General features: G+C 35.0%; 1 protein-coding gene across 1 annotated transcript in view; it reads left to right on the top strand.

The window, feature by feature from the left end:
* LOC101561793 (TBC1 domain family member 5) overlaps positions 1-19,339 on the top strand; it is a 422,866-nt gene that overhangs the window by 321,956 nt on the left and 81,571 nt on the right. The window contains exon 6 of the mRNA XM_023715719.1: positions 18,809-18,875. Within this exon, the coding sequence (XP_023571487.1) occupies positions 18,809-18,875 (67 nt within the window). The remainder of the gene's footprint in view (positions 1-18,808; positions 18,876-19,339) is intronic.

Genomic DNA, 19,339 nt, shown 5'->3' on the forward strand with positions numbered 1-19,339 from the left:
TTTGAGTATCAACTTTGTATCCAGCTCTGCTAATGATTTTGGTTATTAAATCTAGAAGTTTTTTTTTTTTTAATTTTTTTAACGTATTTAATACAGGGTCTACAGGGTCTCACTACACAGCTCAGACTCAGTGATCCTCCTATTTTCATCCTCCCAAGTGCTGGGATTGTGGGTACACACCACCATGCCCAGTCTCAAATCTAGATGTCTTTTGGTGGACTTTTTTAAAAATTTTTTGTATCACTTCATCTGTGAATAATGATAATTTAACTTCTTTTCCTATCATTATTCCTTTTATTACTTTCTCTTGTCTACTTGCTGTGGCTAATGTTTCCAGTTTTCTGTACTTTTTTTTTATTATTATTATAAATGAGCATTGGGTTTGTTAGTTGCTTTTTCTGTATCTGTTGAGATGATCATGTGTTTCTATGGCTCTGTCAATATGGTATATTACATTTATTTGTGTGTGTTGAACCATCCCTGCTTCTCTGGGCAGAATCCTGCTTGATCAAGATTTATGGTCTTCTCAATGACTTACGGATTCTGTTTGTCAGAATCTTATGGAGGATTTTTTGATGTATATTCATTAGAAAGGTTGACCTATGATTCTGTTTGTTTGTTCAATCCTTCTCTGATTTTGGTATCTGAGTAATGCTTACTTCCAGGAGTAAGTTCAGGAGTAATGCTTCCCTTTCAATTTCATTAAAGAGTTCAAGGAATAGTGGCATTAAAACTTATATAAAGTTCATGTAGAATATACTGGTGAATCTGTCAGGACCTGGGCTTTTGTTACTGAGTTTTAATTGTATCTTCAATTTCATTGACTTATATTAGGTTATTTGGAATTTTTATATATTTCTGATTTGCTTTGGTGATTCATTCATGTGTAGAAATCTATTTCTTCTGTGTTTTCCATCTTATTAGAATACAACTTGTCAAAGGGGTATGAGTGGTCTTCTGGATTTGTGCAGGATCTGTGTGATTTCACTCTTTTCATTCCTAATTGTATGAATTGAATCTTCTATGATGAAGTTTTCTAAGGGTTCATCAAATTTTATTTAATTTTTCAAAGAACATACTGTTTGATTCATTGATACTTTGTGTTGTTTTCTTGGTCTAAACTACATTAATTTCTTCTCTGATCTATATAATTTCCTCCATTTTCCTGTACTTGCTCTTCGTTTTCTAGGACGTTGAGGTTCCACACTAGATATTTTATTTTAGCTTACTTTATTTTTCTGATATGGGAATTCACTAGTATAAATTTCCCTCAAAGGACTATTGTCATTGTGCCCCGTAAGGTCTCGTATGCTGTATTGTCATATTGTGTAGTTGTAGAAGCTTAATTTCTTCTTTACTTTTATCTTTATCCAATTTGTTATTCAGGAAGGTGTTAGTTTCTATGTGTTTATGCAATTTTGTGGGGGGTTTTGCCATTGATCTCCAATTTCATTACACTATATTATGACAATTTTCATGGGATAATTTTACTTACTTTACATTAACTTAAGCATGTTGTATGAGCTAGTAGTCTGTTTTGGAGAAAGTCCCATGTGCAGCTGAGAAGAATTCATATTCTGATTTTTCGCGGTAGAACACTTACAGACATTTACTAAGTTCATTTGTTCAGAAGTTTGGTTTAGTTCTGGCGTTTCTTTTTTGCACTTGATCTATTTATGTCAGTGGGGTATGGAGGTCATCCATTATATTTGTATTACTGCTTATTTGATTTTTCAAGTCCATTTAGATATGTTTTATATAGTTGGGTGTGCATATATATGTATATATGTTATTTCTTCTTTATGGATTATTCCCTTAACAAGTATATAGTGACCTTTTTCTGTCTTAATCAATCTTGATAGAAATCTGCTTTGTCTATAACTAGAATAGCTACCCCTGGTTTTTGTCTCATAGAGTATTGTTTTCCATCCTTTGATTTTTAGTCTATTAATTTGTTTTTGAAATAAATATGTTCTATGTGTGTAGTATATTGTTGTATCTTTTTGTTGATTCATTCTGACAATCTGTTTGTTTTGATGAGTAAATTGAGATCACTTACGTTTATGGTTAGAACTGAGACATGTTTTTGTTTGTTTGTTTGTTTGTTTTTGTTTTTGTTTTTCCTTTGGGGGGGGTTGGTTTTTTAGTACCAAGAATCAAATTATGCACTGTGCCATACAGCTGTCTCCCAGGTTCCTATAACTGATGCACATTGACTTACTCTTCTATTTTCCTGCTTTACAGTTTTTCTTTTCCTTTCTTTACAGTCTATTTAATTACTTGCCTTGCCTGGTAGATCTATTTTGTTGGGGTTCATGGAGTTTGAAAGTATTCTTAAACATGTAAGTCTCTTTTTTCTTTGTCAATTTTGAAAAATTGTTTTGTTGGGTTGGAGGGGTTTTTTTGGAGGGGGCTGAATATACTTCACTGCATCTTCTCATTGACTTAAAGGTTTCTGTTGAGAAGTCTGTTGTGATTCTGATGGTCTTTCATTTACAGGTGATTGTGTCTATCTCTAATAGCAGTTAATATTCTGGACTTGTGTTGAATTTCTGGAATGTTAACTACTATGTACCTTGGTGTAAGATTTTTGTTTTGTTCTGTTTTGTTTTGATCTTGGATAATTGTAGTTCTAACCTCATTTAGCTGTATTTCCATACTTGTGAAATTGTGTGCCATTACTTTTTGAATAGATGTTTTGTATCACTTGTGCTATCTCCTGCTCTTGCATCGACTTCGATCAGTTTTATGTTATTCTTTCATCATCTGTTATTGGATTGAATTGGTTTAATGGATTCCATTTCTTTTCAGTGTTGAGCATTAATGGTTTCCATAATTTTACTAAGCTTTTCTCTTTTTATTTTAGTATGGGAAACTGAACTTAGGACCTTACACTTACCAGGCAGGGCACTGCACTAGTGAGCTATATCCCTAGCCCTTCTCTCTCTGTCTCTGTCTGTCTGTCTGTCTGTCTGTCTGTCTCTCTCTCTCTCTCTCTCTCTCTTCTCTCTCTCTCTCTCTCTTGCCTATATCTACCCTAGAATCATTAATCATGCCCTTTTTATGATCATCATCTCTCAAGTTATGTGAGAAATCATTTCTTGTTTAATTTTTCCTAGAGCCTCATTCATCTAATTAGTTACTTCTTCTGTTGCTTCAGAAAGTTCAGGTGGGTGGCTTTCAAATTACTCTACCTCACTGTCCTCTGGGTTTGCATTTGCCAACCTCATAGTGTGGGGTTACATCTTCTCCTATCTCCTCTTATTTTCCCTTTTTTTTTTAATTCCTGTATCAGTATTTATAAATTGTTTCTTTATCTTTATTGCTAGTATCAAGAACCCTTAGGAAAGGGCTACTTTTCAGAGATATCTATCAGAAATAGCTATGCTTGGGTTTTAAGTCTGTTGCAAGATCCTACTTCTTCAATTTATTGGGGATGAAAAGCTGCTGTGTATTTGGCCTAGCTCCTGTTTCTTTGGCACTAGATTATAGTATTGTTTATGACCCTCAGGCAATGTCCGTCTTGAAGTAAAAGGAAGAACAACTAATTAGAACAATTATGTCACTTTATTCAAGTAGTACAATTCAAAATAACAGTAGCATCAAACACAATCTTGAGGGGCTAGGCAAATAGCTCAGTGGTTTAAGTGCATGCCTGGCAAGCTTAAGGACCCAGGTTTGATCCCTGGTACCACATGCTGTGTCAGCCTTGGAACCCTGGGTGTGTTATCTGTAATCTGAGCACTGAGGAGGCTGAAACTGTAGTCTCACTGCAAGTCCAAGCTGCATAGTGAGACCCTGTACCAAATAAATGAAAAAAAAAATTTTTTTTAAGATTTTAAAAACACAATGTTGGAAGTGACAAACACTACTGTTAATTTGCCACCTTACCTATATAAAGATTTGTAGTGTATAACAAATTCTAAAACAAGGTCATTATACAGTAGCAGTCTTCTTACGATGGCTGTTTTACTTTGAGTTCAGAAAATTTAAGTGTTAAGAGGAAGAAATAGAGAAATAGAAGAAGAGAAAGCAATTAGAAGCCAACTTGGCAGACAAGAAGATTGTGCAAACTTTGGAAACTATTAAGAAGACAACTGAGAAAGAAGGAAGAAACAGAAACAAAACTACAGTAAGAAAACTAGAGACAATGTTCACACTTCTATAAAAATGGGAAGCAGTCACAAAAAAGATAAATTTATAAAAGAAATAAAAAGGTAAAGGAAGACAAGCAGAAAAAAAGATTCTGTCTTCTGTCACTGGTGCAGACAGGCAGTGCAGACAGAGCCCATATCTGTGTTGGAGCACAGCAAGCCAAGAGGCTCCACCTCTTGCTTGACCTCCTCCTTGCTTGAACCCGTCGCCTCCTTACCCTAAAAGGGTATCACTGTATGGACCCACCCTGCAGCTTTCTGAATTCTGATCTCAGCTGGCCCCTTTCCAAAATGGTGACCATTCAGTTGCCCTTTCTTGAGGAACATTTGAATCCAAAGAATTTACCAGCCATTGGACTCCATAGCATCTACTGTTCCATTCCTGTGCTGTTTCTCCCCATAGGCCTCTGGGGTTGCCATTAGTCACCCTGTTCCTGCAGGTTTGAGGTCCACCACCAAGGGCAGAAGCTGGGGCCCAGGGAGAAAAAGGCACTTGATACCTTCCTTTTCTGCACGGAAGTCCCATTCTTCACTCTCCCTGTGGGCTCCAGTTCTCACTTCAGATTCTAGCTCTGTCTTGGGAAGCCACTTTCCTCCTCCTGTTCCTCAAATTGCTATACATGCATCTGGATTCCAAATTTCAGACAGGGTATCTCTCTGCTTCTCTCCATTATACCATCTTCCCAGAAGTTTACAATTCTGTAGTATGCATTGATCTTTCAAATTTTGGGATTTCAAACTTACTAATTTTATCTTTATATTTACTTACCTGTTTTCCTTTTCCAGAGGTCATTCTTTCTTCCCAGAACTTTCATTTACTGTCTTTTCCTCCCATGCAATCTGAAATTTAAGTGTTACTTGTAATACTATCTATTGCTATTCAACTCTCTCAACTTTTGCTTTTTGGAATGACTTCACATTTTTAAAATAATATATTGTACTAAAGAAAATGTTTGGTTGGCAGTCTTTTTTCCCCCAGTCATTTTACATGTATGTCCTCCTACTTTTTCTTTTTTCCTGGGTGCTTTCTGAAGATATATTAGCTATTAATCTTATTAGAATACTTTATCCTGCTCATTACTCTTCAGCTCTTTCAAGAACCTCAGCCCTTTAATATTTTCTTTATAATGGATCTTTCTGTGAGTCGTTTTAAGTTTATTTAAAATTCGTTGAAGCTCCTGAATTTATACCTCTATCATTTTAGGCATTAATTCTTAAAATATTGTTTTACTACATGCCTCTCTCCCATTTCTAGGGTTTATGGATTGATCTGTTTGGTATAACAGAAATCTCAGTCTCTGTTCACCTTTCTTTGTGCTTTTTCCCTTTCTTTTCCTCAAACTAGATAATTTTAAGTTTTCTTTTCTTTGCATCTACTAACAATTATGTTCTTCCTGCTTGTACCTATTTTGAACCCTTATAGTGAATTTTTCTGTTATTAATATATGTTTGTAATGCATATAGAAAATACAATAGTAAATACAATCATCCTGGGGAAATTGGTACACATATTTATCGAATCTTGATTCTTTTTACTTTCCTCTGCCTCCTCTTCCTATTCATCTCCAGAGCACTTTCACATCCTTTCAAATTACCATCTATAGACCTTTTAAATTGATCTCATTTAGTCTCACTATCATTCATTTCTTCTCTAATTCTTACAATTTTTTTTCCTTTAGTTAATTTCAGATTTGGATCATTCTTGTCTTTCTAGAATCTTGAGATGTGTTATTAGGCTATTTATGTGGAATTCCTGTTTTCTTTTTGTGAGTGCATTTAAAGCTCTAACCTTCCCTCTTAGAACTGTTTTTGTTGTATCCCATATGCTTTTGTATGTTGTACTTCCATTGTCACTTGATTATAGAAACTTTTTTTTATTTCTTCTCTGACTTACACTGATTATTCAGTAACATTATTTAATCTGTCTGTGTAAGTTCTGTATTTTCTTTTCCTGCTGCTTTTTAGCTTCATTTCACCATGACTCAACAGGATTGTTTCAGTTCTTTTTTTTATCTATTTAAGCATGCTGATGATCTAAGATATGGAATATTTTGGAAAAAACTTCATATACTGTTGAGGAAGGTGTGTATTATATTGTTGGATGAAGTTCTCTGTATCTGCTAAGTCCATTTTTTCAAAGGTGTCTTTGATGCGTCTTCATTGAGTTTGTCTAGTTGACCTTCATTACCTCAGTTTATCATAGAGAGGTAATGAAGTCTCTCACTAACATTGTATTAGTGTGCGTCTGTCCTTTTAAATCTAGTAGCTTTTGTTTTATTTAGTTGAATTTGACAGTGTTTGCTTAATAGATACTTAGAATTATTATCCCTTCCTATTAAACTGTTCCCTTTCCAGTATGTAGTGGTATACTGACTTTTGTCATCACTTTTGACTTAATGTCTGTTGTGTCTGAAAACAAATTACCTGTTCCTACTTATTTTGGGGTTCTGGTTGAGTGGAGTATTCTTTTCCATCATCTCACTTTCAGAATATACTATTTATTCTTTCATTTTTATTTTTTGGATTAAGTGTCTCTCTTGTAGACAGTATGTAATTGTATTTTTTTCCCTCCAACCTATCAGTCTGTGTCCTTTAAATGGAGAGTTGAGCCGTTGACATTCAGGGTTGTTATAAGTAACTGAATCCTGTCATTGCATCACTTTTCCAGGGCTAATTCCCTTTTTTTCTTTTTCCTCTATTGTTTACTTTCCCAGTTAGCTGTATAATTTCTTCTGGGACTTTTTTATTATTGTTATTTGTCCCTGTCTTTTTCCAGGACTTCCTTAGTAGTTTCTGCCATGCTGGATTAGTGGTCATGAATTTCTTTATTATGGAATGTCTTACATCTCTGTCAATTTGGAGGGCTACTTTGTAGGATATAAAAGTCTACTTGATACTTGTTCCCTTTTGGGTCTTGAACAACTTTGCTCCGAGCCCTTCTGGCCTTTAAAGATTGTGCTGAGAAATCTGCAGTTATTCTGATTGATTTGCGTGTATAAATTATTTGATGTTTTTCTCCAGCAGCTTTTAGTGTATGTAACTTTTGTTGAAGTTCTAGAATTTTGATTATGATGTGTAATGGACAGGTCTTTTTTTTTTTTGTCATGGAATTCTTTATGCTTTTTATATTTGAATAATGAATTATTTACCTAGTGTCTCAGTTACTATTCTCTTGTTGCTGGGACAAATACCCAACACCTAAAACGAAGGAAAGAAAGGTTAAACCAGACACACATGTGTAAATATCATATAGTTTCCCTAGTAAAAGAACTCAAAAGAAAAAAATACAAATAGAAAGGTATAATACAAGTAAAAGGAAAGCAGGACCTCGAGGACTAACTAATCAAGAGAGGGAAAGGAGAAGAGCTAGGAAACATCGACAGTGTCAAGCCATACACTTATATGTAGAAGATGGGCAAGGCAATAATCCTGAGAATCTCCAGAAGATTTTTGAATCTAGCAGTTAATTGGAAAGATTCTCACCCTGACTAACTATATATATTGATACCTGTGAACTAAGCAACTGCACTGAAGATGGTAATCTGTAATAGTAGTTTCATGTTTGGAATGCCTGTCATTCTGGTCTTCTGAATACGGGCTGCTTGTCATGACAGGCCAGTTGCTGCTCTGGTGTCTCTCGGGTAGATGGTTGTTCAAAAAGAAGGGGATGGTGAATGAAAGCAAGAGACAGGAAAAGGAATATTGTGGGACGGTCCTGCTTCAAGGTTGTATATGGTTAGTTTTTTGGACTTATGTGTAAACATAAGTATATAATTCTTTATGCCTATTTTTAAAATATATTCTAATTTTTTAATTTTTTTATCATATTCTGTAGGGACTTAAAGTTCAACATATCAATACTTGATGAAAAATACCTGTCTCATGTTATGCCTAAGATGTTTGGTATTCAGACAGATAGTGAGGTTAAGCTTAACAACCTAAGTTGAATGGTAATAACAATACTTGTCTTCTGGATGGTTAACAACCTAAGTTTGCAGACCAAAATTAGAGAAAAAGGAGGGCCGCAAGGAAAGCCAACTTTTTGGCCCTAGCCTTCCAAGGTCAATTAAGACTCAGGACATATGAGAACTTGTACAGTTACATCATGTAACTCGGTAGTGTCCCAAATTTTCTGATCAAGGAGATTATGGGGCCAAGAGGAAAGTGATTGATGATGTAGAGTGTGCCTAAGGAGAGTCACATGGAGAGAAAACATTCTCTCAGGCTTTCACAGAGAGCACATTGGCCAAGCAATGGCCATGACTCATCTACATGGCTGATACTGACAAAGGTTCTACAATCTGAGGTACAGGATCTCAGGATAAATCCTGAGGGGATTTCACTGACCTTCTCAGACCCAAAAGCTACAACTTGTTGCATAGGTTCTGCTTTACCTTGGTCTTTACCATCCAGCAAAGTATAAAAAAGAAATATAAGAGGTAAAGCCATGCTGTTAATGTTGAGCTATAGGGGACTCAGGTCAACAATTTCTGACATTACCAGTCAAGTGGAAGACCCAATACTATTATGGGCTACTGGACTCTTTTAGAATATTTTGCTGAGTTTACACACCTATAATATTCAAATAATGGAACTTAACAAAAAAAGGGGATACAGATGCATGTCCATTTTGTATCTATGTATTCAAAGTTAGGATAGATATATAGTTACATTCTCTTAATGAATAGAGGGATTTGTTCTAATGGTGTTTGTAAATAGGATATCATGTCCGCATCTTATACAGCAGTTAACTACTAGGAAGAATGTATGCAGTGTGTTAATTATTGAAATTGACCTACCAATTTGATTTGAAACTCTCTCATTGCTATTTATTTCTCAATAAAATTATGAAAAAAAAAGTGTTTATTTAACTCAAAGTTACTGGAGCTTTCAGCTGGCTCCAAGGCAGAGCCACACATGGCAGAAAGTAACCTTTCATAGCAGTGGCAATGAGCAAGAGAGCAAATGGGAAGAGTGGCAACAACAATGGCAACAGAGACAACAGAGAGCAAGCCTATCTTTCTGTCTCTCATCTAATACATTCAGCCTATCTGCCTCAGGCTGGGTCTAGTACTCACACCCATAATCCCAATGGATCATGAGTCAATCACAAACTCTTGAAGTCCACCCCATGACTGCATGAAGCTTTGAGGGTACACCTAGAGACAAACCATAACATCTAGATTTGGAAAGCTTTCTGCTAGAATTTTATTAAATAATTTTATACCTTTTGAGTTGTTTTCCACTTGTTCCCTTATACTTATAATTCTGAGAGGGTTTTTTTCTTGTTTGAGTCATCTAACAGCTGTTAGATTCAGCTTGCCTGGGGTCTTGCTGTTTTTAGGTTTTACAAGGTTTATGATCTGCATTAACCTTGTCTTTGATATGTGACATTTTGTCCCACACATTGTCAGTTGTGCCACCTATCCTTTCTGTTGAATTTTTCATATCACTTTTCTGTTTGCTTTATCTTCATACTTTCTAACTCTTTACCACAGTAATCATTTATATCTTCTATTCATTAAATCAAGTAGTGTGTTGTTTGTCTTCAAATTTATCAGTTTATTGGTAAAATCCTAAATTTGTTTAATTAAATCCTCTTGCATTTGTATGTGTGTCTCTTCTTTTATATCTTCAAACATTTTGATCATTGAGTGTCTGAGTTCTGAAAGTGTCCTCTCTGTAAGTGTTTTGGGTGGAGCTAGGGGTTGTGGGCACTTTTTGCCTTTCTTGTGTTTGGCATTGCCCTTGTACTTTTGTTGAAAATCAGTTAGGGCAAAGCATATCTTTCACTGCTGTGGAGATCTGTTTTAAAGTTTGTCTCCCTGTGATGCATCCTCAAGTTTGGTTGTGTTTTGGTGCTTATATCCCTCTCAAATTTATTCAGTGTAAAAGTTGAGGATTTTCTTAGTATCCAGCCTTCTGGAGCTCAGAGCTATTCAGAAAGGACTAAATAAACAGCGGAAATGTTGACACTGAAAAAAAAAAAAAAAAAAAGATAATTGGCATACATTGAAAACAGTTGAGGACCTGGGAGGTAGCTCTACAGTGTAACCATCTGCCTGACAAGCACAAGGACCTGGGTTCCACATGCCATGCTGGCCCTGTGCCAAGCTGGTCACCAAAACCAGACATGGTAGTGCAGGCCTGTAATCGCAGCACTGGGGAGGCTGAGACAGGAAGATCACTTCCGGTCTGAGCTGAGTAGTGAGACTATGTACCAAATCAATCAATCTAATTGAAAGCAGTAGTCATGCCACCATTAACAGTAGAAATCAACAACTAACTGTAAAAAAAACAGTGAGAAGAGACTGGGAAGATAGATCAACTGCATAAGCGCCAGCCTGCCACAAGGTCCCAAACTTGATCCCTGGTACCACATTCTATGCTGGCCCTGGAACTGGGCATGGTAACACAGGCCTGTAATCCCAGTGCTATGGAGACTAAAACAGGAAGATCACTAACAGTCCAGACTACATAGTGAGACCCTGTATAAAAAAAAAAAGTTAATGACATATTATCTCAATTACTTTCTCTCATTGCTGGGACAAATACTGAACACCCAAAATGCAGGAAGGAAAGGTTTATTTAGCTCACAGTTACTGGAGGTTTCAGTCCACACTCAGCTGGATCCAAAGCAGGGAGGCACAGGGCAGAAAGCATCCAGTTCATGGTGGTGGAACAACAATTACAACTGGCCAACAATGGCTACAGAGAGAGAGACTGTCTCTCTGTCTCTCTTATATTACATTCAGGCTCTCTGCCCTAAACTGGGAGAAGTACTCACACCCATAATCCCAGCAGTACTAAAATCCATAATCCCAGTCTTGGATCACACATAATCCCAGTGGATCATGAGTTAATCATGAACTCTAGAAGTCCCTGCCCCATGACTGCATGAGGCTTTGGGGGGACAACTAGACACAAACTATAACATGTATTCTAAGAACTAACAACAGCTATAACTATGCCACTTTTATCAATAGAAAGTAGGGGGGTGACAAGATAGCTCAGTGGACTGAAGCACCTGCTTAGGCAAGGTCAGGCAAGCACAAGGTCTAGAATTCAATCCCTGGCCCCACATGCCTTGCCAGCCCTACCCCCAGGTCATGCTAAGCCAGCCACAGAGTTTGGCATAGTGGTGCATGCCTCTAATCCCAGCACTTGGAAGGCTGAAACAAGAGGATCACTATGAGTCTGAGCTGCATAGTGAGACCCTGTTGCAACCAAATACATTAAAAAAAAAAATCTCCAATAGTATTGTAACCACATAAATAAATAAACCAATTTTTGACATATAGTGTGTACATATTAAAAACAAGAACTGTATCACCATTAACAACAAAAAGGAATTCAGCAATAATAGCAGAGTGAACTAAATGGCTAAAGATTTAAAAGCTTAATGAAAGTAATAAAAATGAAGAGGAATGGAAAGAGAAATATCAAAGCAAACATCTTTTTAGTGAAAAACATATTTGCTATACATAATAATCCCATTCATGGTATGGAAGTTGTACCTGTGTGTAATGTATCTTAATCCCTCACAGAAGTGTATTTGAAAGAAAAACAGAAAATGAGAGAATAATGAAACAAAAATCCAACTATGGATATAAAAAGTAGAATGAAATAAAAGTAACAGAAAGACAAAAAAGAAAAAAGGAGTAAAAGCAAAGTAAAAGGAAAAAACACAAACAGAAATGCCTCTCTGAAAAGAAACCTATAAAAGGTGAATGAGTCCAAACATCTTTCATTGTGTTTGATTGAGTGCTTTTCTTTCCCAGGCCTGTGGTATTCCCAGGCCTCTGCCATTTATTGGTGTGAGAGAGGAAGTTACAACTAGGGTCTGTCTTGCTTTTTTTTTTTTTTTTATTTTCAGAGGAAATAAACAAGAACAAAAACAAAGCAACATAGACCAATAAAAATGGTACAGATTTTCAAAACGAGAACAGCAAATAACCAAGGGTTGTTATGTTATGTATTGTTATCAGATTTGTTGCTCAGATTACCATGTAGGGGGCCCGGGGAGATGGCTCAGTGGAATAAGCACTTCCCTGGCAAGTGCAAGGGCCTGAGTTCAATCCCCGGTTCCGCAAAAAAAAAAAAAAAAAAAAAGGTTACCATGTAAGCATGTAAGATTGATCAAGTTGCTTCTAATTTTAAAAAGCTTTGTTTCCTTTTTTCTTTTCTTTCTTTTTTGCTTTCTTTTTCTTTATGCCTTCTTTCTTTTTCCCCTCCCCCTTCCTTGTTTCCCTTCTTATTTGAACATTTTTCTGAAGAAAATGTCTGTAGCTTTCTGGTCTGTGGCCTTGTGAGGTACCTCCACTGCTCCTGAGGCTCTCTGTCTATACACCACAAGATGTAGCAGCTATGTAAACCTAGGCATGTCCTTGATCGTCTCGGCAGATGTGAAAAGCAGACAGACTACTGATGGGTGCAGGCAGCCGGCTGGGGGTGGTAGCACACACTGGGCTGTGCTCAATGCCTGCACTCTCAGAGCAGCCACCCTTAGGAAATTATGTGTCAGTGGCCTGGCCTCTCAGGGAGTGAGATCACTGTGTCCTCCACAACCTGAGCTTGCTGCTTCTTAAACTTAGGGGATCTAGCCCTTCTCCATGTCAGTCTGTCATGGCCTTCTACCCAGTTACTCTTGCAGGATGACCCCAAAGACCATGAAATGTACTTGTGCTGTGGCTTCTAATCCTGGAGTATCTCAGTCTTAATAAACCCCTTCTTAAAATGTTTTCGGATTTTATCATTCCCAAGAATGGTACACACTAGACTGATTTTTTTTTTTTTTTTCCAACTCTAGCCTGCTATGCAGCATTGATTTTCAGAGTAAAACCTCATGCCATACAGAACTTGCTGCTTACAGTAACCCTGGGCTTTTCGTGGGCTAGCGCTGCTATCCAAGTCTCCTGACCCAGTGTGTTCTTTCTTCCCGAGCTACTGACCCTCTCTGGGTTTACCATGAATTTGTGGAGGAGGACCTCTTCTGCACAGGCAGGACTGACATGCAACTTGCTTCATTCTTTATGTTGCCTTCAGTTTCTCCATGCTGGCTAGTTTTCTCTTTATCTGGTTCTAGATTTCCAGGACTATATTTCCTTTTCTCTTCAGTTAAGTTGTTGTTGGGTCTGCATTCCATCCAAAAAGGCTATATTTTGCTGCCAGTCTTCACTTAACTTTTTAATCTCTCTAGTAAATTTTTCTTTTTTCTCTTCAGCTTTAGAGTTTCTCTCTTCAGAATATTTTCTTTTTCTTTATCAGTATCACCATTTTGTTCATATATTATTTCCTTTCATTATTCATGATTACTTTGTGCTCTTTAAGTTTCTTTTTTTTCTTTTTTTTTGGCAGAACCGGGGATTGAACTCAGACCCTTGCACTTGCCAGGGAAGCACTTATTCCACTGAGCCATCTCCCCGGCCCCTCTTTAAGTTTCTTTAGGTAGTTATTTTCAAGTCATTGTATAACAGCTTCAATTTCTAGAGGGAATCACTACTGTCAATTTTTTTAGTGCTTTGAACTAGCCATACTTCCTTTATCCTTGCATATAGTGTGCAGTTTTTATTGTTGTTCTCATTGAAAAATTGATATTAGAATATTATAATTTAGTAATTCTCAAATTACATTTTTCCTGTCCTTAAGATTTGTTTCTGTGTTGTTGTTGTTTTAAATGTTAGAGTATTATAGTACACTTGTTCAGTAAATTTCCTGCAAGTTTTCCAAGTATTTACATATGTCTTCCCTGGATCCTTTGTTTCTTATATTGTATTCAGCCAGAATATTGACAGAGATATAATATCCTTGAATGTCATCTGCTATAAAAAGCAACAAAATCAAAGAAAAAAAACCAAGACCTTTCCCTGTGTCCAAAGATTTGCCTCATGCTGTAGCTGGCTTACATTTAGCCAAACTTGCGCTGATCTTAAAACATACTGTTTTCTAGAGTTCCAGTAGCCTAACTCAGGCAAGGCCTTCTCAGCAAACAAGAAACAACTAAACAGGCCATGCTATCCTCAGCAAACAGAGCAGGTGCCATAAAGAAACTTCAGCATTGCATATGAGCTCCTCATTGTCAGTCTAGTATTATCTGCCCTCTTCCACTGACCATCCCTTGGAACTTTGACACCAAACATTCCAGTCATTTCCTTTAGATTGTAACCGTATCCCCAGACCCTATATACACTTTTCCTCTGGCCAGCTACTGATAATATTCATGATCTCATTCTATCTCCCCCATGACAGAATAAAGCCCAGCCTTTTTTTACTCACCTGTGTTTCTGTGTGCTTTCTAATGTGCTCTTGCTAACACTTAAATTTTTGTTACTTTTTCTTTGTTTCCGTGAGAGAATGAGTAATTGGAATATCATACTCAGTTTTCGGATCTTTGTTTTCTTTTGTTGTTTTAAGAAAATTCTTAATGGTTTCAGAAGAAGAAAATATTTTAAAATAATGCCTATATATTTCTATTTTGTACCTGAGGTTTCATTATATAAAATAATTTGAAAGTATTAGAACAGTAAATATGGAGCTGGGGGAGATAGCTTGATAGTCTAAGCACTTGCCTGGCAAGTACAAGGACCCCAGTTCAATCACCCCTGCCCGCACCGACCCCACGCTGTGCTGGCCCCTGGAACTGGGCATGGTAGCACACACCGTAATCCCCGCACTGGGGAGGCTGAGACAGAAGGCTCACTATGAGTCCAAGCTGCAACACTCTGTACCAAATACATAAATAAATGTTAAAAAAAAAAGAAAAGTACATATGGCTATTAAATCATAGGTAAATTTCAATAATAGAGAAAATAAAAAAGCATAAAATTCATGAATTTCTGAACAGACTTCAAAGTTGGGTTTTAGAACTGTGTAACAGTCTTGGATTTTTAGCAGTAATAATTAGCCCAAGGAGACTGACACTTATTTTGACCCCTGAGATGTATTATGCTTAGTGGCCACTGTGTTTATGGGTGATGACAGCCGAAGTGATTATTATGCTTTGCCTTTACAGTTGTCAGCATATGTGCACTTATTCACAGTTTTTAAAATCATGTCATTTATAAACGGTACTAAATTTAATTAAAACATTCCTATAGTGTACTGTACTTCATTTAAAAAAAGAGCTTTCAGGTCTTTGCTAAAGCCATAGTTTTCATAGTTTGAAGCAAGCCACCTCATTGTTTACTACTAAAGATCACGTATAGTTAAGTACAGTTCTCTAATCATTCAGTGCTAAAGCTTTTTTAAAGTTATGCAGTACATTTCAGAATGCATAGGTGCCACATGTGATCATCAATTTGGCTGTTTTTAACCTAACCTCATTTAAAATCTTTTTTTCCCTTCACAAAGGAGACAGATGCTTCTGCATGAAAAATACTACAAAATGCTATTGTGAACCTTCACTTAGCATGATGTCAACAGTATACAGATAGAATCAGTAAATGCTCTTAGCCAGACATCGTTGCTGATAAACCTAAAAGAAAATCCATACTCCTGTATTGAAATTTAAGGCACTTTTATACATATTATTGGCTTTATAAGACATATATATACTCACATGTACATCTATTAGAAATTATTACTTCTAAATGCTAGTTGTTTTGTATCTTCATTTAAACCATCTATGTACCAGTGGACTGTTTTCTAATAATCATCTTATTTAATTGTGAATATCATGAACTTGTTTTGCAAAGTTGCTTGCCAATGAATCAGAACTATTACTTAAATTTCAAATTTATGATCACAAGTAATAATGAATATTTTCTGTAGATAAAGAATATGTTGTACAAATATAATGGCATAGCATATATAATTACAATTTATACATATATTTAACATGCATAATTTAAATGTAATTGGATTATTTTACTCATTAGTATTAGAATACCTTTTAAAATTACAATTGTATTTAACAATTTATTCTCAGATTACTTTTCAAGCAAGTGAAAGAAAGCTTCTTAAAATCCATTTAGGTATTTGTTCTGTTTGATCATTTAAACTCCTTTGGATAAGATTACTTAAATGGCATATTTGTGTGTATATATATTTATTGGTAAAAAGCCTATGCATTATTGTAGTTATGGGTACCAGGATACTTAGTTCAAGGATCAGAATAACTGAAAAAATGTCATATTAAACTCTCTTGCACCCTCTGTTGTTATTTTTGGGGAATACTACACATATATTCCTGTTATTTTACTGTTATCACAGTCACTTAGTTCCTGATAAAATTAATAGTTATTTCATTATACTTCACTTCCAAATTAAATTACATAGTAAAGTAACTTGTTTTCAGCTTTTAATGTTTTCTTATGTTACTGATATGTTGTTAGCATTTTATTTCTTAAATGAAAAATGAGGATTTCTATTTTCCTTCCTTTTTTTTTTTTCTAGTAACCAGTTTTAAACCTTCCAAACGTTTCACACAGTGAATATCTATCTCTATAGGATATAGAGCACATCATATCTACCTTTTTCCAGAATTACAGATACTGTTATTCTTTTGTAAATCTTCAATAGTTTCCTTCTAAAATAAGAGTCTGGAATGATCTGTACTAAAATTAAGAATTTATTACTATAAGAACAGATGTTTTCATAAACATTTGCTATAATTTCACCTAGATTGAAGGAACAAAGCAGTTGTTCCTACTTTAAAACTATATTCCTTTTTCCGCATATAGCAAACTCTAAAATCTTTTGTCTAATGTTGTTAATTATACTCCTTATTTGGTATGTTTTTTGAGAAAGAAGAACTGCATGTTTTTTTCCTTATTACAATCTTCTGCACCTTGAAAGTTACATTTCATGTGATACCTTCATTTTGTAAGAGTTAAAAACAAGAAAACCTTTGTAATATCTATGACACAAGCTGCTTGTTTCCAAAACCAGTTTCTCATTTGAAGGATTTTGTATTTGATCTGGTAAATATTAGCTTAAAAGAGTAGGTATTCCTTTGGTGAAATTGTGTATATTTAAGCATTTTGTCATTTTAAAGAGAGAGGCTCAATTTTAAATATATAATACTTATTCTACGCTGCTATGGAATGTTTCACAGGAAATGCCTGCAAGCTGTTAAATAGCATGTGTTATAGCAAATTTCATTTAGCAGATAGAGACTAATTTTCTTTTCATCTTTTTCATTTATTATAGTGTCAAAGATTTTTAAAAAGAACGAAGTACATGCTGTCTTACCCATAGTTTTAAAAAACTGGCAAATACACCTAAGTTGATTTTAAACATTTAAGTTTTTTTTGATAATTTTCTTCTATAAATTGTCACATTTTTAATTGTAGCAAATAATTTTAGTATTGGTTAAGCTTAAAATAAAACACCTGTATTATATTTTGAAAATGGCATAGAATTAAAAGTTCAAGAAGTAGGCTGAGTCCAATTTTCAGAATTCTAAACACTTGTCAGAGATTCAAATATCTTGAAGAGAACCAACATCCTTGACTAATCTGTAAGACATAAAATGTGTAAGAATATAGGCAGCTGTCATTAAAATTACATTTCAGCTTTCAGTAACTATTTAATATATAGTCTAATTATGTAAGTGTACTAACAAGAGCTGTACTCAGTTTTATCTCTAAACTGAACGCTCCATAATTACCATTTGACTTAACTAAGAACACTGTTTCTCTCTGTGACACCTTAGATTGTTCAAAGAAGGCTAAAAGTGTAAATTACATTTTGCTTAATCATTAATTTATTGTTTTACATATTATAAAAATGAATATAACTTGATGTTTGGAATTACATTGCAAAGATTAGAAGTATAAAATGCACTGAGATTCTAGTTTTTTTTATTTTCAAGAACAAATAACATTTAATGGTGGTATACAGTACTATAAAAGAGTATTTCTAAAATTTAAGGTATTAATTTTTGTCAGCTAGAATATATATTTTAGCATTTAAAAATTTTTATTGTTATTTTTTAGTATATAAATGACATGTACACATTTGTTTAAATTTTTTCTTTATGGTAAATATAGCTTTTTTTTCCTGGATGTTATTTGAGACATGTCTCTCCTGTTATAAGATACATAGCTACCTTTTGATATTTTTTTCTTCCATGGTTTAAACTGCTGAAGTTGTAGTAGATAAAACAAATACTTGTGGGGAAAATATTTAAGGTATATTTAAAGTTCTTTAAAATGCATCCTTAATTATCACACTCCCAAGTCTGCTTTCTAATTTACCTGCCAAAGAAATTTCTAAGTAGTGGAAAAGTGGGCATTCAAAAGCTTCTAGAACTGGTTTTTGCCACGTAATTATTTGTCTGTAATCAAGATAGGTGGTTAGTCACTAATTACAACAATAACAAAATTGCATTTGCTTGTAACATTAGCTTGTAAGTAGTTTATCAGTGATTCATAAGAAAAAAATGCCCACATCATACTTCATTTGTTTCTTTTAGTAATTACTTTGTTATTCTAATACCCAGTTTAGGAGTAATAGTTTTGCTTTATAGTTTAGCATCCAAATGAATTTCTTTCCTAAAAGAGTCAGTACAAAAGGTAGTTTCAAAAGGTGTAAGGGATATGCTATTTGATTATTGCATAGAGCTATCACACCATAGTTTTTTGGATTTTTTTTTAACTAAAATACTCATTTTTCCAATCTACATTATTTCAGTGCTTTCATTTTTTTTCCAGGAGATTCAAATAGAAATGGAAGAACAAGTTCTACTTTAGACTCAGAAGGGACTTTTAATTCATACAGGTAAGTAAGGAATGCTTAAACACATAATTTTACAAGATAATGTAGAAGATAAATAACTTATAGGGACATAATCGTAGACTACTAAGAAACTGATACCTCTGCTCTTAAAAGGTGGCATTTTTAAAGAATATTGTGATATTTGATTATATACTTGTAAGTTGCAGAAAATGTAATATCCAAAATTCTTCAATAAATGGACTTCAGATATCTATTATAATCTTATAGTAGGGTATTTGTATTAAACTTCATTATAACCCATGTTTTTGCCTTTCTACTTTTTGTTATAGTATTAAAATAAAGCTTTCTTAGGGACTGGGGAGATGGCTCAGCAGAATAAGTACTTCCCTGGCAAGTACAAGGGCCTGAGTTCAGGCTCAGCAGAATAAGTACTTCCCTGGCAAGTACAAGGGCCTGAGTTCAGTCCCCGGTTCTGCAAAAGAAAGAAAGAAAGAAAGAAAGAAAGA

Source organism: Octodon degus, unplaced genomic scaffold, assembly GCF_000260255.1.
Source record: "Octodon degus isolate 3935 unplaced genomic scaffold, OctDeg1.0 scaffold00043, whole genome shotgun sequence".
In the NCBI taxonomy this organism is placed as follows: Eukaryota; Metazoa; Chordata; class Mammalia; order Rodentia; family Octodontidae; genus Octodon; species Octodon degus.